The 27,710-nt window shown below is 48.4% G+C and overlaps 1 protein-coding gene across 1 annotated transcript; it reads right to left on the bottom strand.

Annotated features, from left to right (window-relative positions):
• Positions 1 to 1,936: 1,936 nt before the first annotated feature.
• LOC142574499 (uncharacterized) lies at positions 1,937 to 27,110 on the bottom strand. Its single transcript, XM_075683562.1, has 9 exons — positions 27,095 to 27,110; positions 14,865 to 17,630; positions 12,575 to 12,724; positions 11,849 to 12,075; positions 7,876 to 7,976; positions 6,403 to 6,508; positions 5,664 to 5,831; positions 5,215 to 5,331; positions 1,937 to 2,239 (listed from the first exon to the last, which is right to left on the bottom strand). Exons 1-9 carry the CDS (start codon positions 27,108 to 27,110, stop codon positions 2,021 to 2,023), a joined length of 3,870 nt encoding a protein of 1,289 aa, XP_075539677.1. The 3' UTR covers positions 1,937 to 2,020.
• Between the last annotated feature and the right edge of the window lie 600 nt (positions 27,111 to 27,710).

Here is a 27,710-nt window from a genome sequence, read left to right as displayed (position 1 = left end):
AATGCGTTAAATTTTCCTTCTAAATTAAATGGCCGCCATGATATCAGGGGCGTCCGTCGAGGATTGGGAAAGCAAGTCGAGGGAGTCACTCATCGGTTGAGTCTTCGTGTAGCCTACACTAGTGAAGGTTTGTTTAAGATCGGGAAACTCAGTGCACCACTGTGCACCGTCCAAAGCCATCTCATACTGATCACGTGCCTTGTCCATGCCACCGTTATACCGCCGCGTACATGGTTAGCTGCAACGACTTCACTTGATATACGGGGACAGATACAGACCGGCTATTTTTCAGCCATCTGGAACCGAAGTGAGGATGAATTCAGAGATACGAAGGCCCTTACGTCAGTGCTTACGCCAGTCCAATCTTATAGACGTTAGCCGACCTTTTGTCGCCTACAATTGATTTGTTCGTTTTTTTTATCTACTGTCTTGTACATTCGATGCCATTTGAAGCGCCTCATCTGAAGTAGCAAAGGCCTGCACAATGAGGGCTGAATTCTACAGGTTCCATTTAACTTTCTCTCTCTTCATTTCTCTCTAAAACAGGAATCCATCTCGCTCTATTCTATTTATTACCATCCTCCATTCATGATCGGCCGATCATGGTGATAACGCACAGACGGAGTGCTGCTGAGACCATTGACGAAGCGCGAGAAGACATAGAATTGGAATAGAATCATTAAACTATCCCTGCCAAGGTCCTCCTCGCCCACCCCAGTCTGGCCATTCGTCGTCAAGCGAGCCAGATGGTCCTCGACGGCAAACGCTTTTCCTGGCAGCGGGCCGTGATAGAATTGGGCCTGCGGATAGACTAACGGCTGTAGTGGGCGCTCACCGCAAAGGCGGTTCCCACCGTAATATGGTCATGCGGAAGTCATGCAGTTAGCCGTCTGTTGCTCCGAAGCAGACGATGCAGTCACAGTGAGACATTCACCTACACACCACCGCTGCTACATTGAGGCTACTTTAAGCGCTCTCCCCTGGTGGCTCACGCAGTCTCGCCTGGACTTCCTTGAGTTACGACACTAGAAGGACATCCTTTGCCGGCTGATGAGTCCGGTACGGGCTTTCGCAGAACTAATTTGACAATTTCAGTGTGCCTGTATATCGAGTCATCGATTAATTTGGCCTCGCTCTGCGATACGCCAGCCTCTTGGTTAGCCGTCATGGTAAAGCGACCGCCCAAGAAAGACGTTAATCTAGGGTTCAATCCCCGGACCAGCACTAATTCCTTCTTCAACTGTGAATCTTCTGAGAAACCGGAATGTGTTTGTTTTGTAGCTTTGCTACAACTGGGGGGTGGACGACCATTTTCCGTTTCATAAACAGCTACACGACAAATATACAGCGCACTGCACGTCGGAGCACAAATGTTACCGGGGGCACACCACAACACACAAGATCTATGCGTGACTATCACCCGTCTTTCCAAAATCCCAACGCAAGTCAAGCTGGTGATGTCGTGTCTCCAATCAAGCGATCCGAAGACGCCGTTAGCTCTGCCTAGCCAGTCCGATCCCAGTATAGGTTTCGATGTAGTCCTAATGCGAAACGAGTTAAAAGAAACTGCTTGAAACTGGGTCTGCTGTATCCGTCATTTCCGCTCACCAACAAGAAGGCGAGGACGAGAAAGGTGGCCCGAAGGCGTCGACGCAATAACTAATACGATTTCACGCGATGACATCTTCAAATCCCATTTGTTATCGTGACCACGCCTTCTTGACTCCTTTCTTGGTATCACCCTGTCCAAAACAAAACTTTACCCCCACGACCACTGTAGATAAAACTTGACTTTGAAAAGCATCCCGCGATGGTTTCTGCATAATCTTTTTTTTTTGCTGACTTTTTCCAATGCTTCCTGCACTGATAATTAGCTTCGTTACTCATTTCTGTGGAGCCCACCAAGGACCCCGGAAACGATACGAAGATGAGCATGTCAAGGAAGAGAGATCGCGCCGCCGAAGCGTTTAATGGCTGTTGCTGCTGCCCTGCTGCCTCCGCGAGACGCGCCCGTGGTGCGCTAGACCACTTCTCCCCGGCGATCGCCGACGAGCGCGAAGTTCGTCGTCGTGGTCGACGAGCGCGCGAGGTGCGTGGTGTACTTGAGGGCCTCGGCGAGCATCCCTTGTAGCGACGAGACCAGCGGGAAAGGCCGGTCGCACACGCCCCTGGCGTCGTCGCGCTGTACGTCTTCCACGTAGACGCAGTCCGGCGCGTACGCTGCCAGCAGCTGCGGGACCTGCGTGCGCGAGGCCCGCGTGAGTCTCGAAAAAAAACCGCAGAGAGCTCAACTATAGCTGGCAGCGATTCACGCTATAGCGGAAGAATCCAGCGGTGATTTGGCGGAAAATGCGAGAGGAAGTGCGTTGGCAAAAACGTCGCACCTCTTTGAAGTTCCGGATGCCTGACGTCAAGCGCGTTCAGCACATTGCAAGGTGTTGCTCAGGAGCTCACTCGGCACACGCCCTGCCCCTCTTCGAGGAGGGAAGGGCAACTGATGGCGAACTATATATATATATATATATATATATATATATATATATATATATATATATATATATATATATATATATATATATATATATATATATATATATATATATATATATATATATATATATATATATATATATATACGCTTTTTCAACTTTTGACACTCCTAATGCCAACCATTAAAAGTTAGGCGCCCAGACACAGCCACAAGATGAGGAAAACAAACGCCGGCTGTCAACTAAAAGGTCGCACAGTGACGGGAAAGGAAGACAGACAAAACTTGTCGGCGAATTCCTGAGCATGCGCTGGTAAGTTTCGCATGTGCCTACTTCAGGGACCTTCATTTCCCATCACTGTGCGACCTGTGACAAAAATTGGAGGACGCTTAAGCTTCGCCTTCAAGAGTGGAACGCGACAGCGTTCCCGTCGACCCGCCAAAGGGTGTAAGACAATGGGCTACGGCGCAGCGACTACGCGCCCCGCATCGGACGCGGTGAGCGTCGAGCAACGCAGCGTTCGGCGCGACAACGAAATGTGCGCCTGAGCAAGCGACGCACACCTGAGCCTTAGAAACAGCTTGTTTCTAAACGCTGTTTCTAAGGCAACACCGCGTTCACTAGAGGCGCTTTTGTACCGCTTTGAAGCATCGAACTCGTGGCTCAGTGGTAACGTCTCCGTCTCACACTCCGGAGACCCTGGTTCGATTCCCACCCAGCCTATCTTGGAAGTTGCTTTTTATTTATGAAGCGCCTGCCGTGATTTATCGCTCACGGCCAACGCCGCGGACACCGACACCGACGCCGACGACACCGGCTTTTCTGCGACACGAGCTCCTTAACGCTATCGCGTTAATAGGCGTTTGTGTTGTCGGTTTCCCTCTTGTGTGTACATCTGCACGCCTAACTTCTTTTTTGCCAATTTAAACCCGGATAAATCGTTATGAACTATCCTGTGGGAAGATCAAGGACACTGTAGAAGATTGATTGATTGATTGATTGATTGCGTTTAAGTACCGAAACAACTGGAGCGCTATGGGAGACGCCGCTGCAGTGAAGGGCTCCGGATTTATTTTAACCACGTGGTATTATTTAGGGTGCATCAACATTTAAGTTCGCGAGCATTTTCCGTTTTGTCACCGTCGAAACGTAGCCGCCGCGACCGGAAAGACGCTAAAGAACAATTTCGAGTTAAAACTGATCAGCAAGTTACACTTCAACACCGAAAATGACAGCGATATTGTGGACGAAAACTAATTGAGGATACCGAAATAAAGACGCAAAAACAAAACATTCGTGGCTTCGCCACCTCAAATTTCCCGCGCTTCGATGACGTCATCTGGATAATGCCAATGGCATGTCGGTAAGGGGAAAATTGCATACTAAAGAAACCAAAGGGTGAACCGACGAAGTTTAGAGAATAACGCCCGCGCCAAGACGGTCGAAACGCGAGAAGACATTGTGAAATCTGTGCGTCACATAATAGAGCAGGCACAGTGGTATGGACGCAAAATTTGGCAGAATTTTTATGTTTGTTCCATATTGAACTTCAGTGCAGTACAGCAACGTAGTGCGGTGAAGCACACGCAATATACTTCGCCGAAGGGAAGCGAATTTGCGCAAGTGTTAAGCCTAACCAACGTGTCATACTTTAACGGTGCCTCTAGTATACAAAAGAGGCAACGAAAGCAGCAAAGCCGGAAGCTCCTTTGAGGCCTCCATTTGCGCATATCTTTATTTTCACATAATAAACAATCTCACCGCAATGCATATCTGCACTGCGGTGAAATTTGCTGAAGCACCTCTGTTTTTACGGAACGCCATGTACGACACTTGCTTGAAATTCAAAAAAACAAAACTATGACCTTCACTACATCCCCTTATAAACAGTATTTTCCCGCTAAATGGACGAAACGTGAGCCATTCAAAGAATACTTAACTAATCCAAAACTGGCTTACTATTGATATTCAGCGCCCTTTTTAAAAGGGCCATTAAAGAAACACTACCTTTCGATGGCTAAATTGAACGTTTGAAATGCTCAATCAGGCTAGCGTTACTTTGAAAATAGGCTTTACTGTTTTTAAGCAGCTATTGTCACCCTACCTGTTGACAGCGCCAATGCACGTCAGAAAAGCGCAACCTATCCGATATCTCACCACAAAATTGCACGTGTCTTCTTCATAAAATTAATCATCTGAATTCGAGCTTACGTAACGGCCTCCTTATTTATTTATTTATCTATATATTGATTGACTGATTTATTTATTTATTTATTTATTTATTTATCTATTTCACTCTCTGTTTCCTTATTTCTCCTTTTCTTTTTGGATTTATTGCGCATTCAGCTAGAGGTGATATTCATTTGTAGGCCGATGTGCCAGTTTCTAGCGTGCTCCCTTTAACAAGATGGTTTCAATCGCGAAATCCCTTAATCTCTTTTCGTGGGGAATCAACAACCGAGATGCAAACAAAATGAGACTATTTCGCCAAATTACAAGCGTCCGGTACCATTTCTTTTTACGACACAAAACCTGCATGCATCTTATGTGCACTGCACTCGGGAAGCTGCGCTGTGTCGCGTGACCAGGATTTAACGGTCCGATCAACTGGCCAGGTGTAGGCATTACCGGCTGCGGTGGTGCGTTCGCTCTTTGGCTAACGCAGCTATTTAGCATCAATCAGTGCGGATTCGTGCGAAACGTGGCTTTAATAACTTGACGTCACCTTCTGCTCCAGCGAGTTTCGGTCGTCGTAGGCCACCCACTTGGTGTTGTTCACGAGGTACCAGGTGGCCGTCATGTTGTCATAGGTCCTGGGTAACTTCCGGTACGTGGTGCACAACTGCGCAAAGTAAGGTTTCTTGGGACGCGCCGTCGATTCACAATACCGTATCCGCATTAGGCACCGTAAAACACTTGTGTAAGGGCCGCACCCCCCATTTGGTCCCCAGCCTAAAATTTCATATATATATATATATATATATATATATATAAACTTTCGCGCACCGCTATACACTTGACGAGAGCAGACGATCGTGGCAGATTTGATATCTCAAAAGAAAATTAGACCAAAATTGCCCGGTCTCGTGTAAGGGCCGCACCTGGTCAAAATGAAGAAAAAAATAAGTGCGGCTCTTACGCGAGTCCGCACTGTAATTGCGCGGAGCGCCTCACGTCTGATCCGGACACTGCCGTCCGGACGAACCGCGCTAGCACGCCGACACCCGTTGCCTCGTTGGGGAGCAGCAGCCTGTACTCCATGCCCCAAGGGGTCAGCGTCCAGCAGACGCCGCGATGCCGAGACGTACCCCGGATCTCCATCGCCAACTCCAAGGCAGCAGACTGACGCGCGACGCGGAAAGAAAGAGAACAGCATTTCCACGTATATAAGCTGCTGCGTTTGTTGTCATCGACTTATGACGGCAGACGACATATGTATACAGCCTTTGAATATATTGTACGGGATACTCCGCGAGTTCAAATTGAGCGCATGATATCTGAGGCCATGTTTCGCTACATGTGTATTTGGGCTGTGTGTTGTGGTTCCCCTGGCGTTCCTGACCCTCCGAACTTGCGAACGGTGAGTACAGCCAGGACGTTTTCCCAGGACGTTCCGTTCCCCAGGACGCTTCAACTAATGGCATACTACCGAAACTCCCTTAAATATAGCCTGCAGGGAGCCCAGACACAAACAACCGCTCTGAAACAAAACAAACAACAGTTATGGATGTCAGCGTTGTGGTATGTTCACCATTCGCATGTCCACCAATTCGGTCAAGGTCGTCCAGAAGAAAAAAAATTATAATCATCCGTTTTTAATCATCTGAAACAGCCATCGCCGAAACACGCCGCGTAGTTACTAACGTTAATTGTACTGTGACGACAATACTGCCAGCCGCAAGCTCGGGCGTACCAGCGAGTACTTCCTCCTGGTCAGGTGGCGAAGAGCGTTGGGCACCGAGGTCTCCATGTTCGAGATGGATTGCACGCTCTGGTATATTACGGTCGTGTTGAGCACCCTGCGCGCAAGAAGTCGCGAGCCGCTCATCAAACGCGAGACAGGAATAGAAAGAAAAGCGCAACCGCCACAACACGGAAGGAAGAGCGAGGAGCAAAATGTGCGGCGATTTCGCAGGGCCCGCGCGTAATACCTTTCAGCCTCTTCTTGCCTTCGCGTGTACACGGACGCCCACGAAATTTCACCACGAAGACAGATTCGCAAAAGTTGCACGATGCGGCAGCAACTTCCTGCTACGGAGTCACCCCCGCCCGCCAAGCAATTTACGTCTGCTTGCGAGTCAAGGACAACAAAACGATGGCAGCTTTCTGGCGCGTCCTCTGACCAGCGCATTCTGCACGAAAGCCCCAACTCGCGCGAAGCCGAGCAGTGTTGCGCTGGAAAAATAATTCCAGAAACATTCTTTATAAAGCGAGACTGTCTTTCTTTTTATTTGCGAACCCTCCCAGGGATTTCCCGATTGCAACTGCTGGGTGCTCCTGTCTTACCGAATGATGCACACTTTCGGAAAGAGTTAACTGCATGCAACCGATGGTGGCTTCGAACATCGGTCCCCAGTGACCCGCCGCGGTGGCTTAGCGGCTATGGTGTCGGGATCACGAGGTGGCGGGATCGAATCCCGGCCGCGGCGGCCGGCCCACGTCCCGCTGCATTCGGGGGCACGTTAAGGATCCCAAGTGGCCGAAATTAATCCGTCATTTGCAACAAAATCGGACATTCGCAACCAAATATTGCCTTAAGATGTAAAAATTCGCAAAGGTTCACGCACACGCGCAGAAGCCGATTGTCTTGCTCTGTTTAGAAAACTACGAGTCAGAACATCTGAAGCCACGAGCACGAAGATACGTGGACTTCGCGATCAAAGACTTCGCGGTAAAGTAGATGGACTTCGCGAACGTGAAGTCCACGTACTTTACCGCGAAGCGAACGCGAAGCACACGTACTTTACCGTTATTCCCATCGTAGCGGAGAGATCGCAGCGCAATATTGCCCTGAAGGAAGTTTTGTAGGAGGCTGTGTTCTTTCCCTGTGTGTCTAGAACAATGCGTTTTCTTTTCTGAAGTTCGCCACCGCCGTGATAGCTCGGGCGTGTCTTTCAATATATGCAAAGAGGCTTCCTCAACGGACGCAAAGCGAGACGCACGAGCAAAAATTTACGAAAGCATTTGGGGAATAACCTTTCTGACGTCTTTCATATCAAGGTTTTTTTATATACGTTTTTCTGATATTTGACAGGCAGTTACACCAACGAGTCATTTCTTCAGCGTCTAGATAACGAAATAAAGGTTCACGAATCACAGGGTCAAAGAATGATTTGCACCGTCTGGACCCAAAAAAACTCTTGACCATTATTGAAAGAACTCTTACCTGAGCAAGGAAAGCAGGTCCTGGAATGAGGCCTTGTAGAGCACATTGTAGTCGAAGAGGGAGCACAGGAATTTCGTGTCCATTAGCCTCACACGCATATCCTAGGAAAAAGAATCGTCCGTGTAAGAGCTTCTGGCTTTCTACGCACCAGGAACCGAATTCAGAAAGTTTTTCGTTTGTAAGTGCTCTTCGAGATTGACCGGTTGTCTTTGTCAATATTAAATAATGTGTCACAACTGACTCGTGCCTGCACTTTGTGTGGTCTCACACGTGCTCCTGGGACAAAAAAAAAAACACAACGCAGTAGTGCAGACAACCACAAGGGCATTTATCGCGCCTTTTATACAGCAATCTAGCCAGCTGGATCGCAACCAATAGAACGTGCCGGTGGGCGCTGACGAATCGAGGAAGTTCGACTCATTGCGACAGAATAGCGAGCGAATATGTTCGCGCCCATGTTTGAAACCAACGCCTAATCGTTCGCGTGTTGCGGTCATGCGAATGGTGTCGCGTTCGTCCTTTTCGGTGCCCCACTCCGAAGCCTTTCTCGGGACGGTCCTGTGAAGCGTGTAGGCGCACGCGCGAAAAGTCTGCGCCGCTCGTCGACCCCAAGCCAGAGGAAGAACAGGCTACTTCCTTTTGCGCCCGAGTCACCCCGCCGTTAGGTGGCGTTAGCAGTGCAACACTCGCGCCATATCTCGTACTTGTCTGCAACCACACCAACCGCCGCCGGCGCCCGGCTACGCGGGCAAGCCGGATTACAGGAGACACGAGCCATGCCGGGAAAACATCATCACGGAACGCGTGAAAGTCGAGCGTCCTCACGGCTTGAACAGTTCTGGAGTAAGAACGCTTGGGTGAATACGGGCCCAGATAAAGTCAATGACTGATTGCGTACGTCGCCATAGTTAAGAAGCAGTTTAGTTCCTACATTACCTGTCCCTGAACTTCGATTGGCGTAGAGTCGTCATTTTGCTGTTAACTTTAAGGACTATGTTCCTCTAACAAAGCGCTCAGTCGTAATTGTTACCCCATTTATATAACGGTGCACCGAAGTGAGCATCGGAACTTAAGGAACCTTCAGACATTCGCGCTTTCGTCTTCATTGTGCGTATATAACGTGCAACAATTCATAGATTTTCTGTAGAGCAAGGATAATTTTCAATGCGCTGGTGAACCCGTATACAGTCAATGTCAAAATGTTCACGTGCACATGAAGCCTTAGCACATTCACAAGCGCACCAGCGGAAAGAGAAGAGAAACACAGACGCAGTACGGTTGGTTACGACCAGCCGACAGCCGTGGGCGTGTCACGTGGTGCTGTGTGAAGACGCCCACGCCGTAACACACTCACTCAAAAGTTGTTTTTTCTTTTCTTTTGTGCGAAAGCGTCAAATGGCCCTTTAAGCGAAAACGTCTTGCGTCTGTCGTCTGCTGTCGCCTGTAACAGCGAAACAGCACCTAAGCTCTCATTGTCATTGGCTGTGACGTCGCGTCACGACTCACGAGCGCGCCTCGACGGAGCAGAGTGGGCGAAAGGGAACGCCTTGTGGAGCGTTAGCGCGCCAGGTGTTGCGTGTGGGAGGACGGCATCGCCGCGACGCCACGTCACCCTTGCTCTCCCTCTCGGAAGCCTGTGTTCTCCGCGCGTTCATTGCCCACGCAAGCTCTCGCCCGCGTTCTAACTGCGCCTCGGCCAAATCAAAATGCGCCAAGCGTCTCAGCGCGCTCGCTTGCCCGCGAGCAGTTCATAACTCGAAGGAACGCTCAGTGGCGTCCAAGTGGACATTGATGCTTTCGCATTCACAATTCACAAGAAGTGATTAGGTGTCCTAAGATTATTTTCATTAGTAGGTATTTCGCGGCGGGTACAAACAAAGTACGTCCGTCGCAACAACGAATACATGGCATTTGAAGGAGTCCTTGTTACCAAAGAACCGACTCACCCATTCATTTGCTAAAGTCCAACTTATTAAGGCTCATTCATTCATTACCGCTGACTTATTAAGACTGCGCCGCGCCCGGCGCTGTGTAGTTTTTGTAAGCAGTCTCGAAGCGACTCTGCGAATAGCAAGATCCCTTGCCGAGCTCTGGAACATGGTTTCTTTAGCAGGTCAGGCGCTCAGAAGCTGAGGACCCCGAAAATAACTGTCCCTTTTAATTAACCTCAGATGATTTGAAGCACCTGAGGTTTTATTTGGCGGCGCGCGCAGCGGTGAGGACGTTTAGGAAAGATCCGATGTACCCGAAGGTCCCTATATACCCACGTGGCGGTAGCGCCACTGTTTGTTTCCGAAACCGCTTTCATTTTCTCGCGAGCTTTCCTCTCCGCCTTAGGTATTGTACTCGGTGACTAGCCAAAGTGATTACCACGTGCATATTGGCCGAGTTTGCAGCCTCTTCAGCAGACATAAGCAATCACACCGACGGCAGATGCTGAAAGGTTTGGAGAAAGAAACAGGCGAGAAAGGGAGAATGGCGCTACATTCAAACATGGGAAAATAGTGGCTGCAAGGTACAAATACCGCATCTATATTACATATAAGCCCAGAAGCTCGCTTTCGAAGCAGTATCACACGCCGCTGTAGCGAACTAATAACTCGTGCAGTCACTGGCAGACGCCGAAAGCGAACAGACGTGCTTATCCCGAGGGCCCCACATAACTTTAGGAGAACATTAAAAATATGCAAATGCCCCGTAGCTGAACAGAACCAAGGTAATGCTGTTTGCCGTCGCTTGGAGATACTCAGATTATTTTTTTCGTTCCGCATAAATACATAATTAGTCTTATATAATTGATTAACTTAAATATTATAATTAGATTAAAAGTGTGAATGAGAAAATTGTAGAGCAATATGAAAAATTCCCGATACATCTTCGTGTTGCTCAATACGAGCTACAGAAAAGTATGCGCACACTCGAATGGATTTTCCGAGTTTTCACTGGAGAGGGCATGCGTGTAAGCATAAGTACAAATTTCATTTGGCCCACGCCCAAATTTAAGAAAGCCTACCTGCAAATTTCAAGTTGGCCTACCCCCAAATTTAAGCTGGCCCACTTCAAAAACTGAAGTTAGCCCACCCCCAAATTTCAGTTGGCCCACCTCTAAATTTCAAGTTGGCACACCCCTAAATTTCTGTTCGCCCACCCCCAAATTTCAAGTTGGCCAATCCCCAAATTTCAAGTTGGTCCAACCCAAAATTTCAATTGGTTCACACCTACTATAAGCTTCACCATTCATTTTCTATGGCGCCCCATGTATCGCTGTCGGTATTCTGTCTGATCAGTTTTATATTTTTATTTCAATTGTTCCTTATCGCTTATAAAGCTACCAGTAATCTAATTTACACTATTACATTGACTACATTTCTTCGCAAGTTACACATTTTTATGCAGATACAAGGCATCAGACTTTTCGCATGACAGACGGGGTAATCGCCAAAGAATGTTTACACATTAATAAGCACTTTATGCGACCTAACGCACAAATAGAAACATAATGGTTCGACGGTGGCTGCCGGCAGTGGCTAGCTGACCTTTACTTCATTAAGCATGACATGCTTTCAGCTCCCGTTGTCTGCGACCTTCAAGTGACCTTGGGCCAGAGCCAGAGCCAGAGCCGTTATCCGGGCACTCGGACGAGAACATTCGGGCATCGTTGCGAGAACAAAATTAAATCATCCGGGCAACCAGTTAAAACTTCAGAAAATGCGTCCTTTGGCCCCCAACCCTTTGTACAGGACCGCATTACATACGCTAGTTACTGCCCAAACAAGTTATGAAAATATTGCTTCCGAGTTCTTCCTTTCACAATGTCACTCAAGCTGTAACTTGATTGATTGATTGATTGATTGATTGATTGATTGATTGATTGATTGATTGATTGATTGATTGATTGATTGATTGATTGATTGATTGATTGATTGATTGATTGATTGATTGATTGATTGATTGATTGATTGATAAGGCGCACCCTGAGGATGTGCCTGTAGGCCATGATGTTTCCGCGTGACACTCCTGCCAGGTCCATGCAGAGGCCGTCCAAGTTGATGCGTAGCAGAAGCCGCTCCACCTTCCCCACGAAGGCGTCGCTCGACGGGTTCAGCAACCGGAACTGCTCGATGTTGCGCCAAGTCATCAGGCCGACGATCTTGAACGAGGGCCGCTTTACCTGCTGCGCCTTGAGCGCCAGGAAGGCGTCTGCGAGAATGAATTTCATTCAATAGCGTCCGCTTTTGGCCTGGTTGGTTCCCGACTTGAGCAGAAATGGCGCAAGAGAACAGGCCACAGCGCCGTTGTCTGTCACTTACTTCCTGTTCTTTTGCGCTGTCTCTGTTCAAGGTTCCTTCCTCGTATACTTCCGCGCGACCCTCGCAAGAAATCCTGCTGATTGCGAATTTAGCGATGGTGCTCATACTTCGACCAAACAGCCCGCTGCAGCTAAAGGCTGGACGAGACCTCTCTTACGACCTGGAACCCCTCCAAGGTTGACCGGAGATGATGTTACTCTCAACCCTCTTCAGGACTGACGCTGAATTACCAGTCTATAAGCCCACTCACAAAACCACTCCTGTCTTGTTAAGGCTGTGGTCATACCAGTTTCGCCATTTTTGATCAAGAAAGACTAGTACTGTTACGTCTACGGGACGTTTGCGACTATTACCACGACTTGGTAACTCCAACAGTGCGCAATACTTGCCATACGACCGGACCGTGAACTTGATCCTCACTTGATCAAACGACACCGCGTCCTTGATCATGATCTTGTCGCACAGCTCAACGGGATAGGGGCCAGGGTATGTGGCCCCTATAGAGCACATGATGTGCAGCTTCTCTGGCAAGGTGTGACCTAAAAGAAAAAAAATAGCATTTAGAAATTTCTACGAAGTTTGTGATGGCCGGGGGTACGTGTTTCTGAGAGGGATGTTTATCAAACAGTTGAGCTGTCAGTGGAAACTTATCTAAGGGAAGAAAAACGATTGCAGACACAAACGCTTGATTGTGTTATTCATCAGGGTGAAGCTCGAGACGAGCAACAAAGAATACACCCTTCAATGACCATTACATCAAAAATTCGTAATACATGATTACATCACAAATTCTAAATTACTTGACAAAACAGCAAACTACTTATATACTATTTGACATCGAGAAAACAAAAAGTCATTTTAAGTGGATCATGTTCTTCTTTAGTTTCTGTTACTTCTGGGGTAACATAAGGTTCTGTGTTGGGCCCACTTTTGTTCCTTGTGTTCATAAATGATATTTCAGATATAATCAAGTGCAATATCAGAATGTTTGCCGATGATTGTGCTTTCTACACTAATTTGAATGACGAAACGGATTCCACATAGCTTCAGGATGACCATAATCGCGTAGCGGTATGGTGCAACAAGAATAACGTGGTACTGAACAGTAACAAGTGCGTCCACGTCAGCTTTACTAAACATGTCAATAAGTTCACGAATCAATACATTTTAAACGATTGAGTTATTATGAAGGAAGACCCTTAAAAATATTTGGGTGTCACGTTTTCTGAAGATTGCATATTGAGAGAACAAATCAAGTGTTATTACAGGGCCGGAAAAGCCCTCGGCTTTCTGCAACGAAAGCTGAAGCACATGACCAAAAAGTTAATCAGATCGCAAATCAAGCCTATGTGATACCTATACTGGAATATGCTTCCCCTGTGTGGGATCCGTTTCATGAGGTGCATATTGATGCTTTGGAGCGAATTCATTCGCTCGAAGCTAGATTTGTTCTGAGGAAGTACGACCGATTTGAAAGCATCCGACACGTGAAGACGGACTTTAAATGGCAATGTTTAAACGATCGAAGGCATAAGTTAAGGCTGAAACTTTTTTACTCACTTTATAACAAGGAAACGGGAATTAATTTTTCAACCTATGGTCAGCCAGCGCACTATCTGTCCTCCCGTTTGGACCTCGAAATAAAATTCGACCATACGACCCCAGGTCTGATCTTTTTAAGCATTCGTTTTTCCCAAAAAAGCTTACTGCATGTAATTCTTTATAAGCAGATTTTGTTGATTTGCGCAAAACTGCGGATTTCTTTTATGAAGCCTTGTGCTTCCCGCAGTGATGCCGACAAAGTCGTTGTGGGTAATTTTTCTCAAAAGAAAAAAGAAAATGTTGTACCTACTAGCCCGAACATCCGCCCTTCTAAATATATGTGCCACAAAGTAAGTAGCATAGAGACAACTCATAACATATTCCCTAAGCATTGTTATCATACTCACTCATTGTCACAGAAGTGTTTCAAGACCCGCCGTGGTTGCTCAGTGGCTAGGTGTTGGGCTGCTGAATACGAGGTCACGGGATCGAATCCCGGCCACGGCGGCCGCATTTCGATGGGGGCGAAATCCGAAAACACCCGTGTACTTAGATTTAGGTGCACGTTAAAGAACCCCAGGTGGTCGAAATTTCCGGAGTCCTCCACTACGGCGTGCCTCATAATCAGGAAGTGGTTTTGGTAGGTGAAACCCCATAATTTTAGTGTTACAAGCGAAGAAAACTCTTTATTTTTCTGTAATATGTTCGCGTTTTTTCCCCAGTGCGTGCAGGCCAACAAATCCATTTTATGCCATTCATTTATTGATTTAAAAAGTTGCCATTGATTTCATTTCACACAGGTTTGCTCAACCCTTTAAGAAGCTTGATGGCTACTTCGAGCTTGGTGGTGGTAGGGGTATCGATCCCTGAGAGGAATCGTTCTCGTTGATTAAAGCTTAATAGGAATGTTCTAATATCCTTTGCAACTTGTGCCTATCCAGACATCTGAGCTAACAAATGAAGGCACCTTCTTCGCAAGCATAGGCGGCGTGCAACTAAAGCTATATGTTTTCTCGCATGACTTCTCCCCCATCGGCATATCCGTGAGGCAACAAGCGAGCGAGTGACTGTAACTATGTCACTTTAGGCACAGTGAGGCGAAATACAGTAGCCCAATGATGCCAGCAGGCAACCTACCTTGCGCCTTGGAACTGACGGTTCCGGTCGACGACGTGAGCTCGAGGACATCTGGAGCGCTGTTGTGCTGTGTTGTTTCAAACCTCAAGCGCCTTCTCGTAGACGCCTTTGTGGTAAGTTCTTTGGAAAGTTCCGTCTTCAGTACCTCGGGCACAACTGAAGCATTGGGAATTTCTCCGAGGTGCGACAGTGGCGGAGTTGAACGGAGGTTCACGGTCGAGCCTGTATGATTTCTGGAAACTGCGCCGCCGCTTGCGGTACCGCCATGCTCGCTGCTTGTGGTCGCGTTCACAGATGCCATGTTCCCAGAAGCTTTTGTGGGAGCGGCTGCATTTGTCGGTTCGGTCGAGTTGTGGCTTTCGGAGTTGTAGACGAGGCGAGGAACCTCTTCGGAGGGTTCGTACGAGGGCGTGTATCCTTCAGTTGCCGCGGTTTGCACAGGGCTACCTCGAGCCTCTGCGTCACGGATACCACTCTGTTTCGTAGGCGAGCCCATACGTTCCTCGGCGAAAGACGTCGTTGGGAGTTCATCGCTGTCGGGCGAGCTGCTTGCTACCGCTGTTCTCCCATCCGTGAAGTTTTCAGTCGTCACTTGTGCGGGCGCTGAACTCCGCCCAGAGACGTCATTCGGGGCGGGCGGATTCAAACGCAAGTTTCTGATACTTCCAGAGGTACCACGAACTGTGCTATGCCTATGTCCACCATCCTCGGAACCAACATCGGACCCATGCTTCTGAGTTGCGCCCCCAAAGTTCCGGGATGGTTCCTTGTTCTCATGTTCAGTTGATGAGACCAAATGGCTCCTGGAAACCAAGTTCTTATCACTTGCGCTGAAAGGCGTTCTCGTTTGGTTGTCACTGTACTTTCGTCTCTCGGGGCCAGACAGAAGTCCTTGACGCCTGCCAAACGTTGGTAATAAGCCTTTCTTTATAAGAGCGTCTTGCTCATCGTTGTCGTCGTTGTCCTCTTCGTCCTCTTCGTCCTCTTCGTAGCCGTCGTCGTAGCCATCCTCACTTGAGCCTTCGTCAGCCAGGATTGAGCCTTTCAGACTGGGATCGGCATTTTCGCCTTCAGCATCGCTTTCTGTGGAAAATTGAAATGGCTTGCCGACCGACGCGCTAAATTTGTTGCCGTTCGGCTGAATCTCTCTGCTCGCAGTGGCTAAAGGTTCATTTGGAGGCAGGTATGACAGAGGCACCGTGCCTTCTGAAACTTTACCTGTTCGGAGTTCACTGGACATGTCTGAAAAGGCTTCCAGTGGAGTCTGAGATGGCGACGATGTACTACTGAGCGAGGATGCGTCGCTGCGATTCAATATGTTCTGGAAAGTCGCAGTTTCCAGCTCAGAATTGGTCGCTATTTTATGGCTGGATGACGTCGCTGCTGTCTCTACACCAATGATACGGTCCGACATTTTGTAGGACCGGTTCTTAAAGCTTTTGGAAGTCAGTTCGCGACTTTTGGCTGCCAAGGAAGGACCAGCTCCGGCGGTCGAGAACCGCGAGGATTGGTCAGACCAGTCATCGCTAGTCTTCGCTGCAGAGCCTGATGAACTCTCGGTTTTGAACTCCTTCTTCCCCGCAGATTCTGTATTCGACAGCCCATTGTTCACTCCGTGGCCGAACAGCCAGTCTAATAGGTCTAGCGCTCCACTGGACATCACGGTTGGTTTCGTCGGTCTATTTTGAGCCCACGCTTTGCCCTGCGTTCTTCTGGGCGGCGTTGAGTCACGTGTTAGTTCAGCATGGTGCTGAAATGTCCTTGGTTCTTCAGTTTCCACATCGTCCAGCGGCGCTCGGCGCGAACCACTACCGTCGTTGTAGGAAGGAGCCCGGCAGTGCGAAGGGCTGACGCAGGTCTCGTTCGTCGGTAGCCCATAAGTCGCTGCACTGTTCCCTCCGAAATTCGGTGCCAGCATGTCCAGTCGGCGTCGACCTTCTATGTCGCCGACTGCCTCGGTAGCTTGAGAGTAAACATGAGACGAACGTCTTGGCAAGATATACGCCGCGCTCGTTCGAGAAGCCATCCCGATGCGACCGGAATGCGTGGCCACTGTCTCGGCAATGATTCCCCAAAGACGCTCGGCGAGTTCCTGCGCTTCGTCCAGCTTTCGGTCCTCCAAACCGTCGTCGGCATTGACCATTGTGGTCTCGAGGACCATTGGGCTTGCGGAAACTGCGGAAGACGTGTTGCCGGCGAGTGGGGTCGTTTTGCGGCGCTTGCGCACTACGCGTCGAGCAAGGCGCCTTCCTTTGGGTCCCGTCAGCTCTTGCAGTGGGCCTTGCGTCCGAGACGCCACTTGCTTTCTTCCGAGTTCAGACTCGGGCTTTGCAAGCTTTTCGTCAGCAGGAGAGCTGCTCTCTCGACGTCGCTTCGGCGTCGTCGCGGGCATTTCCTTCTCTCCCTCCTCCTCCTCTTCCTGCGTCGTGCGGTGTCGCCGGGTCGTTGGATTTCCTTCTATCGCGCGGTGGCGTCGTCGTGTCGTGCGGCGTCGCTGCTCGTGATGCGTAGCGCCATCGGTTCTGCGCGCTGGCTTCCTCTTTGTAACGTGAGGGTGGCGGCGCTCGGGCGACTGCGGTGCGTGTTGCAAGTCGGCCATGGTGGCGGCCTCGGCGGCAGCCTCAACTTCGTCGTTCTGAGCTGCGGCGGCTGCGGCTGGCGGCGCCCTGGTCGTCTTGGAGGCAGCGTTGGCAGCTCCCGAGCTCGCCGGCTTATCAAACTCAGCTGCGTCGCTGAGAGGCGTCAGCTGCGCGCTATGCGAGCTCACTGTGGTGTAGAATCAAAGGGAGAAAAAAAATAAAAGAAACATCACCACGTGATAATAACAACCGCTACTTGAGGAAACCGGCTACGCTAAGTTGCAATGCACTGAACACGTGTTGAGACGCGAGAACTGTCGTTTTTACCACGGCTATAGTCGTTTCTCATCTGTTCATAAGTCCTTACTCACCCTGACGTTAATACCCGGAAGTGCTTTCCTAGTCTATTTTCTTTCACATCATTTCTGTATTGGTCAATACCAGCTATCCACTAGGGATCAGACTGTCTGCTTCACTGTATTCGCCAGGATTTTAGAGCACAGCTCTTAGAAGCTCTTAGGCGCCCGTTCCCGCGGCGACCGTCGGCGTCGTCCCTCGGCGTCCTCGTTAGCGAGCGAGCGAGCGCAGCGAAGGATGAAAGAGTGAACGCGGAGCGCGGATGAAAGACGGCGACAGTGAAGAGGGCGAGGATGAAAGCGAAGGAGGAGGGTGCAGCGCAATCATGAGGCGGAAAGCGGAGGAGGAGGAGGGTATGACGAAAGCGTGAGAAGAAAAGCGTAGCGCCGCCCATGACGGGTTTTTCGGCGACGATGGCTACGAGATGGCGCCAGAGTAGCCCGCGTCGTCTGTTCACCGATGACGCCACTGATACCATATATAGAAACAAAGCACTGCATGAGCAGAGGTCTGTCTGCGGCTGCTGCTGTGACTCGCACCCACGCGAGTCACCCACGCGTTGTCTCTCGCGATCTCCCGATTGGCGAAGCAGTCGCGCCACACTTCGCTCCGTTTGCAACGTGCCGCGCGAGGCAGACTGTCCGCAGCTTTATACATGCATACAGAAGCGGACAGCGTATGCATGCATACAGCATACAACGTGTATACAGCTGCACTCAAACTTCGCATTAGGGAGCACCGTAATCGGCGACGAATTTTTTATTGGTGCTAAAGCGACAATTGTTGAAGATATCTAGTAGCTCCATTTTTACTCTGTGGGCTTCCAGGCAGTGGCGTAGCAGGGGGGGCCGGGGGGCCGTGGGCCCCGGGTGCAAGGGGCCAGTGAGGGGGGGGGGGGGGGTGTCATACATCTGAAGGCACCTCTCTTTCCGCCGGCTACACCCGGGGAGTGGGGTGACAGAAGGCCTATGGGCCCCGGGTGCCAGACGACCTAGCTACGCCACTGCTTCCAGAGCCTTACTCCGCTGTGGGCGATAACAAACAATCACGGCTACACATGAGTAATGACGAAGAAACTGTTGAAGACAGACAGACAGACAGACAGACAGACAGACAGACAGACAGACAGACAGACAGACAGACAGACAGACAGACAGACAGACAGACAGACAGACAGACAGACAGATTTTTCCAATACTGCGAGCGACATTTTCGCTTACTTTATACTGCCTGTGTGCTCCGTGCTGCATTCTTCAAGTACCAAAATACTAGCGTACTCTACTCTGTGTTGTTGTTGTTGTTGTTGTTGTTGTTGTTGTTGTTGTTGTTGTTGTTGTTGTTGTTGTTGTTGTTGTTGTTGTTGTTGTTGTTGTTGTTGTTGTTGTTGTTGTTGTTGTTGTTGTTGTTGTTGTTGTTGTCTAAAAATAGGAAGGCCGGTGTCTTTAAGGTCAGCTATCCCAAATATGCCATCCAGCAAACAAAGCAGAAACAAAGCAGACAAGAGAACTATATCAACATGCGCTAAATACACGAACACAAGTCACACGCACACAAACAGCGCCACTATAGACGAGCACCATGTAGTACCGGAAGCACAGTCGATTGCTTGGCGCAGACGCCTATCACTCAGGAAAGGGTGGGAAGTCCACATTAGTCATTTCGTGTATACATACTCGCTGCGTCCACATATGTACACAATCATGACCGCGAGAAGGTTGTTGTTGGAAATGCGACGAACCCACGAAGGGGCATTAGCGGCGTTTCGCCGCAGAAAAACGGAAAGACTTCATCTCTTTGCGTTGACAGTATTAGCACAGTACACGCGTGGTAATGACGGCAATGATGATGGCCTGACATACCGCTGCATTCAGTACTTTCCGAGGTTGCCGGTGCGTACTTACGGGACGACGCAGTAGGGACGAGCAAGAGGAAGAGCGGCAGGCAGCCGATGATCAACAAAAGGAGAGGTAGGTTTGCAAAGATTAGTCTGGCCGACACGAGGGTTTACATGCGGGAGAGAAAGAAGGCAGTTAGTGCACTTCGCGGAGACTATTTCTTTTGGCTAGCCAAACTGTGGCTCGCTAGCCTGTTCGACTTTACAACTCACGCGGTACATTGTTATAGGCCAGTCACTGTCCGCTATACGATATACATACGCAAAAACATAGCATGCCAACCTCTGCCGAACTAGGAAGCCTTCACGAGCTTGTACATACATGCCGCTCTCGGAAACGTAGACCAGCGTCTCTCACCGACTACAAGTATCTAAAAGTCCATCAATGGCGAATAACACTGTCGCTCTTTGTGAGCGTCTTTTTGGCTGCGCCTGAGAAAAGTTCTTCAGTCTTCATCAGATAGAAATTCTTGAAGCAAAATCAAGGGATAAATCGGCGTATTTTCTGTAACGGCCATTCGCAGGAGATGACCATTTCGCGGTTTGCGGCAGCGGCTGCTGTGGATTTGGTTGGATGCAAGCCGGCTTACGCGTGCACTTGGCCCGGGCCCGTTGCTTCGAGCAGACCAGGCTTTTTAACCAATCAATCTTGTCAAATAGCAAGAAATTTTCGATATTGGGGGGGGGGGGGGGGGAATTAGGTGTCCGAGGAAAAAGGTGAAACTTCTTTTTTTTTGCAAGAAGCGTGGGAAATTTTTTCACGAGGTCAAAAACTTTTTGTTCTTTTTGGTGGGGCCTAGTACTAACAGTGGCAATAACAATTACTTTTGTGAGTAGCCAAATGAATTCAAGTCACTCCGACATGCCTAGGCATAGGCACAGACGCTTCTTTGCATAGTTTCGAAATCCGAGTGTTCTGCGGCGTCGTGTTTGCAGAAGGTGGCTACAAGGACGGTTGCGAAGATGGACGTTCACTTGAGCTCACGGAAGCTTCCTTAGAATGGTTTTGGTGATCGCAACGCAGGTACAGCTACATGTTGGGAAATTTTTCTGCAAATCTACCTGGACAACCCTTCGGTAAAGGTCCGACATGCTCCAAAAAATAATGCGACGACTAGTGTGGCCTTATACATTTCTGTGCCATTCATTAGAGTGCGTTTGGCAAGGTCATGCCCGCGTGTCGAAAACTGAAGACTGAGTGATGTTTTTAATTTTCACAGCTAGCTATGATCCTTGAAACACGCTTATATGTAGCGGGAAGTATAACTGTTCATTTATGTAACGCTTGCCGAATGAAGATAACAGTAAGACTGAAAGTCTGAAAAGCTGACAACGTTTCATGTCTGAGGCTTAGAAAAGAAATGCTACATCAGGGCGCTGAACCTTGTTTTTAAACTATTCTTCAGACTGCCGCCCACAGAGGAACACATGTGACACTCAGTCGTCTCTTGGGTGTTTCCTGGTCGAATGTGACTTAATTTTATTTTATTTAAGGTTTGAAGGCATTGATTACAACTGTAGATGCTCTGAAAACGATATTTCTTTAGAAATAAGTATAAGATTTATGGTAAAGTTTTTGTTTGTTCATTTAATATCTTTTTTCGAATAAAACTGATTGTGTAATAAAGAATGGAGAATTTAGTAGTTGAACAAAAAAAAATAAAGCTTTCGCCTCGAAATGTGCCACAAATACACGCGACAACCTGGCAGCACTGCAACATGTAAAGTTCATCACCCAAATCACATGATTTTACTTCACGAGTCACTTGATCAAATTGCGAAGGTTTTCGGTGCGCGTGGCGATGACAGGGTACGCCGAATCTGACTCAGAATGTACCGAGGATAGCTACAAACAAACAAACAAGGTTTGTGAATTTGATCTAAACTAAACATTGCGGTATGCAAACAATTTGTTCTTTTAAGGTTGATTTTTCTGTTTTAATATAGCACGTACGACACCAGATTCCTCCTTTCGTTTTCTCGTTTTTTCATTCTTATGGGTTTTTTTTTCATAGGTGTTTGAAGTGAAATTTCCTAATCGAATTGAGTAAGAACAGTCGAGAAAGAAACGACCGTCAAGTATGGAGTCGAACATCGAATATTCTCTCATCTCCAATAAAAGTATCTTGGTATATTTTATCCAAACTCTGTGCCAACATGTTATTGTACGCACCCCTGTTACAATCCCACCAGGGATTGACAGTATCTTGAAATAAAATAAAAAAATAAAAAGTAAAAAAAAAGGGTTGCGTGAAGTTCGTCCGGTTAAAAAAAAAACGCTTATTTGTATTATTTTATGTGTGCATGTAATGCAGTTCCCAACTAGACGTCGGGTCAACTGAGAAGCTTGAAAAATGGGAAACAACTGCTTTCATTTATCTGGTGCACCATGACACCAGCGTTAATAAAACAAGTTCAGCAAATTCAGGTAGAGTGTTGTGTTTGTTGAAGGAAGCAAGTCTAATGCTACAACACCGCAGGGTGTTTGTTTGTTTGCTTTTTTTTTTACATGAATGAAACCATGGTGAGGCCGGCTATATAACCGATTGCTTAGCCTAAACCAATGCAACGAATTCGTAGGCTCCTTGAAGCTAGGCACATTCTTAGTGAATGACAGGAACTGAACGCATTGAATGTATAACTGAATCACTGTGTCACGTGGGCGTCGTGTATTCAATACCACTGACGTGTGGAGGAATGACATGTGACCTGTCGGACAGACTGGCAGATGCCTCAACGAGGGGTTGAGTGAGTGTCATAACAACGGTCGCAATGCTGTGCAGAATCATCTGAGCATTCACCGGGGAAATCTGGTTGGCGTGTGTGTTAGTGCAGCTTTCGTTGCGCTGTAAAGACATGAATTTGAGTATCTTGCCGAGTTTTGAGGTGGCTGTGGGCCCGCACTTGAAACACGACAGTTTATCTATTCACGATATCATCGCTTCCCGCTACCTTGATTCCTTTCAACCGGTGTATAGATTGTCCTTCATTAAAACAAAACTTTTTGTTGTATAGTTGGAAGTATGCGCTCTCTTATTCTGCCCATCCTTTCTTTCGTATTGTATGTGTGGCTGTAAAGGCCATCAAAATGTAAACAGAACAAAAACTGCTCAATTCGTATTCAAAGCTCCGAATATTGCCACTCCCTTACTTTCTTTTGTATTGCTCTTGTTCAGAGAAATGAGAGCACTTATTGAAAAAAAGAAAGCGTGGTTTTCTTGCAGTCATTTTCTTCCGTATTCATGCTACCTCTCCTTGTACTATCTGCACGCACACCTTATGCTCTCTGAGGTTTCCTTAATCGTAAAAATGTTTTCGGCGTCGCGCATCTGGCGCTTCTCTTACTGCGCGAACTTCTGCTGACATACTGCGCGTCTTAATTAGTATGCTTCTCTCATATACCGTTAATCGTACCAGTCACATTCAGAGTCCTCCATATGGCACTTCGTCGTTATGCCGCAATGAAGATGACATTCCAGCTCTGTTCTCGTATACTTACTTTCTTAGACGGCCTGTGTACGTCTTCCATAAAGATTCTGGAAGAGCAAAAGAGAAACGAGTTGTTCAAAGCGACGACGTGCGTACGAATCGGAACGTTTAAGTTCGTCACGAATCGAGAACTGCAGGAGCGACACTGGAAGGTATCACGACATTCTACGCGGGTGATTGAAGGGTTGCAAAACGGTGGTATATGGCGCCGGCCTTGGCAGTGAGAAACTCGCCGCTTGAAAAGGCGGGTGTTTTCCGAGAACACCATTTCACTGAGGACAAGAATGCGGCAGCCAGACGACAGGCTTTACAACGTGGTCCACTCTTAAATCAAACGCCTTGTTCCACCGTGCAATACAGCTAGGTATGGCATGAAACCCTGCAACGTAGTATTTATCTTTACTTGTAGATCCGGTCTGACAGAATATATCAATGATTCTTTTCCCTATTAAAGTGTGCAAGAAATGCTGCAGTCACGTTGTCTTCATTACTTGTTAAGTGCACCATTTAAGTGCCGACAATACTGTGTATGCACCGTATGCAATTGCTTAATAGACGTAATATTGTTTTGCTTCCAGTTCCGTTAAGGCTTGAATATTATATGTACAACTCGACCGACCGCGATGGCCCAATGGATATATAGAGCGATTTGCTGCCAAATTCATAATTGGGAGTTTAGCTTCATAACTGAGGTAATCCAAATGTGCAGAAATAAACAGAAGGCTTCCGCAAATGCGGAAGCCTTCTGTTTATAAACCACCGCAAACCCTTCGCGGTGGTTTATTCCTCCCTTATTTCACGCACAGTGCGGCTAATGCTCGAGTTGAGAGGCGCCCAATGAAGGCGAAGATTAGAGTTCGCCTTGTTAGCCCACGTGGGTCATTCCAAGGACCACAGCTCAATAACAGTGCCGGCTGCCCCTATACATGCATTCGCCCGAGTTCGTCGAACGTCTATTAATAGCATGGAGTAACAATGTCTATTAATAGCACGGAGTGACATGGGAGTAAGAGCAAAGGCTTGTAGCGCCCTCGCCCGGACTATCGAGGAAGCGCGCGGGATGAGCCGGATCTCAAATGGCGAGCAATTGGCAATACGCGACCTTACACTGCGTTCGCAGTAGCACGTGCGGCACGGTCTCGGTAAGCCGAATGGGTGCACGTCTTTTCCCGGTACGCCGGCCGCCAGCTTTGGCTGCGTCACGTTAGAGCTAACGAGATACGAGATCAGAGAGAATCCGATCTGTCCCTTCCTCTACAATTCTAGGCCTACGTTTTAGTTACATAAGTTGCACGAAACCCCCTCGCTCGCCGTAACTATAATCACTGACAGGTGAAGAATACAGCGGTAAGGGGTCCTCAAAGTAAACAGGTATACGTTCGCAAGGCAGCCGCCTTGTTCTACTCTACTCATTGGAGCAGGTGCCCACGTTCGCGCACCTGGGGCAATTCCTTGTCCTGAAACTTATCGGCCGGCTATAGGGAAGATATCGTTCGTCGGGAGCGAGTGACAATCGCGTCTGCGAAGGCTGTAATCCGGCCGTTCGGTTTTTGGCGGTGCATCGCTTGGCGCTGGCACGATGGCCACGCAGGAAGTGAGTGCATGGGGTGTCAGCACTTTGTGGAGTGCGCGTCAGAAAAGCATTTCTCCTGATCCCTTTTAAAACTACTCTCCCGCGCTTTGAGCTGTCTTCGGCCCAAACTCGGTGATTCTGGGGTACCCCTTCTTAGTACCGGCAGCATTGCAAGTGAACAACTCTTTTGAAACGCCGAAGGTTTGAAAGGTATACGCGCATCAGAACTTCTGGAAAACAGCCTCTCTCGCGTTCTTGACTTGGCACCGAATATAGGCAGTTTGCAGCTGCTTTCTGCTCTTAACTTCTTCATCAGCGCAATGTATGCGCTAATGTTGAACGTTGTACAAAGGTAATGCTAAAGCTATTTGCTAATAAAAATTATCCATTGATTAGTACAACTGTGCACTAGGTACTGCCTCGCTGCATTTGAAGAAAGCTTCATAGAGAGGAAAATGAGGAACTTCTTTATTCTCGAAGATTCCGCGCCACGGTGATATGTACAGATGAGGGAGTTAATAGAGGTGTGTGTGTGTGTGCGTGTGTGTGTGTGTGTGTGTGTGTGTGTGTGTGTGTGTGTGTGTGTGTGTGTGTGTGTGTGTGTGTGTGTGTGTGTGTGTGTGTGTGTGTGTGTGTGTGTGTGTGTGTGTGTGTGTGTGCGCGCGCGCTTCCTCATTCAAGGTCATCCTGCTTAATGACCGTGAAACGTCGCATATATTAATGTATACAGTGCTTGACAGGAGTCAAAGCGCTGGATACAGAAGTCCTCGCGAATTTTCAATACGTGACCGTTTGCAGTTTACAGTCAGCGACAGTACTGACGGTACTGAACGTACCTTGTATGTCAGCTTGGTTGCTTCCACCTTGCTCCACACCAAACTGGACTACAAGATCAGATAATAAATGCGCTTCGGTAAGTATAGCAAGATTAGGACTATGCATCCCCCACTGAGAACAAAGGAAGTCCTCTCAACCCCTCTTGCGATCTTAACCAATTTATAAGATCGTTATATTTGTTAACTCAACTTGTCATTTCCTTCTTTATTTTCTTTTTTGCCTTTAAGCCACTTTTTCGAAACACGTTCACTCTAACTGAGCACAAGCAGAGTGAACGTGTCCTACTGGGTGTGTAAGACAATTCTCCAAAACGGAGTTAAATAATGGACGAGCAGTTAATCCCCGTATAGAAAAGTACACATCACTCCCTTTGTTCCTGAAAAAGTATAGCAAGCAATGGAAGTCATCTACTAGGAGCTCAAACAAAGTGAACGTTGTCAAGCTAACAAAGCCAATAATTGTGAATCTTACTTATACGGCCGTGTGACTGCGGACATTCTTAATTTCGCTGGTACAAAATAAGTCGTAAATGCTCTTAACACAATTGAAGCACCGAACAACCATGAAATGCAGCTAAGCAACGTGCATGTATCTTTTAGCGAAAACTGCGCTGCGCATTCAGAAATTGTTTGGTTCGCCTTCTATAGAACAAAAAGTTGTACGAATTGCTTGCGATATATTGCGAACAGCGTCACTTGTTAAGACAAGAACACAAAAAGTCGCAGTTTCGCCCAAAAGGCGAAGCACTGATTGCGATAACAAACTTATAGGCAACTACACGAAGTAAAATTAGTAGCTTTATCGGTTGCATAAGCTGCCGTAAGCATTCGCCTACTAACTAAATTGACAAGCACCGCTGTCACGCGCGCACATGCAAACACAGACACATATTTAAGTCGATGACCGCGGACACTCGCCGTTTAGAACGCTGGCGTGGTGAAGAGGGGCCAGCAGCGGCGACCGAAATCCCCTTCCTGCTAGCTCTCGCTTTATCGCGAACTAGGCGCGCCAGAACACGGCGCACACGAAGCCATCAGCTATCTCGGGTCGCCTAGACTTGGAACCCACCGCAGATTACCTCCAGGATAGGGCGCGCGCGGCCGCGCTCAGCCACCACAGCCGGAGAAGAGGGGATGCGCATTAACCTTAAAACCCCTTAAACTTCGTAAAGTAGCGACACGCTTTGCAGAATGCCGCCTCCTCCTCGCGCGCTCTGGCCGGGGCCGACGCCGCGTTGCTATTGGCCTTATAGCATCACGTGGGCCCTCGCGCCGTGCATCAGCGCCACTTTTGCTCGAGAAGCGTCTACGGAGTGGCGAGGAGCGCATGATGGCGCCGTTGCTACGCTCGAGCAGTGTAGGCGGCGCCACGGTAGAGGAGGGAGCGTGAAAGAGAGGAGGAACGAGGAGGAGTGAAGGCGGACGAGGACAGTATCGCTACGTTACGAAGTTTAAGGGGCTTTAACTAACCTGTCCCCCATCCCCTCCTAAAGCGCGCACACCTGCCCGCTCCCCCATCCTTGCGCGCGTGAGAAGACGGCACGCACGCTCCTCGCCTTCCTACCTTGCGGGTGCGAGCAGACGCCGCCGCATCAAGCGACCATACTTCTCTGTTCCCCGTTGCTTGCTTTCCCTCGCACCTACAGCATATAGCACGCCGCCGCGATGTTATCGCACTTGGACCTTGTACGGAACCTCACAATGACGCAATAAAACGAACACCCGCGGGCTTATCAGAACGTGTCCTGTCTGCTCCTTTGTGTCCTTGTCGCAAGTGAGCACTCTTAAACATCGTTTGGGGCTTATCTTGCGGCGCAACGATAATCGTCATCTATCTCGCCTGAATTTTCTCTGTAACGCTGCACATCTGATACGTCCAGGTCACGAACCGCACGCGCGTTATTAGCGTGACACAGCATTATCCACAGGAAAGTAGCCATCGCAGAGTTTTCGCGAAAGGTAGCGCGGGCAAGGCGGATGACGATCATTGTTGTGGGACGAGATAAGCCCCAAAGGGCGTAAACATTTTTAAGAGTGATGCTGCTCGAGATATATCCTTCGAAGTAGATCAATGCAGCGGGAAATTTTGAAACGTTCTTTGCCTCCACGCCACGTCGC

This window comes from Dermacentor variabilis, chromosome 3 (genome assembly GCF_050947875.1).
Source record: "Dermacentor variabilis isolate Ectoservices chromosome 3, ASM5094787v1, whole genome shotgun sequence".
NCBI lineage: Eukaryota > Metazoa > Arthropoda > Arachnida > Ixodida > Ixodidae > Dermacentor > Dermacentor variabilis.
The sequence above is the reverse complement of the archived record's forward strand: the minus strand, read 5'-3'. Positions and strand labels throughout refer to the sequence as shown.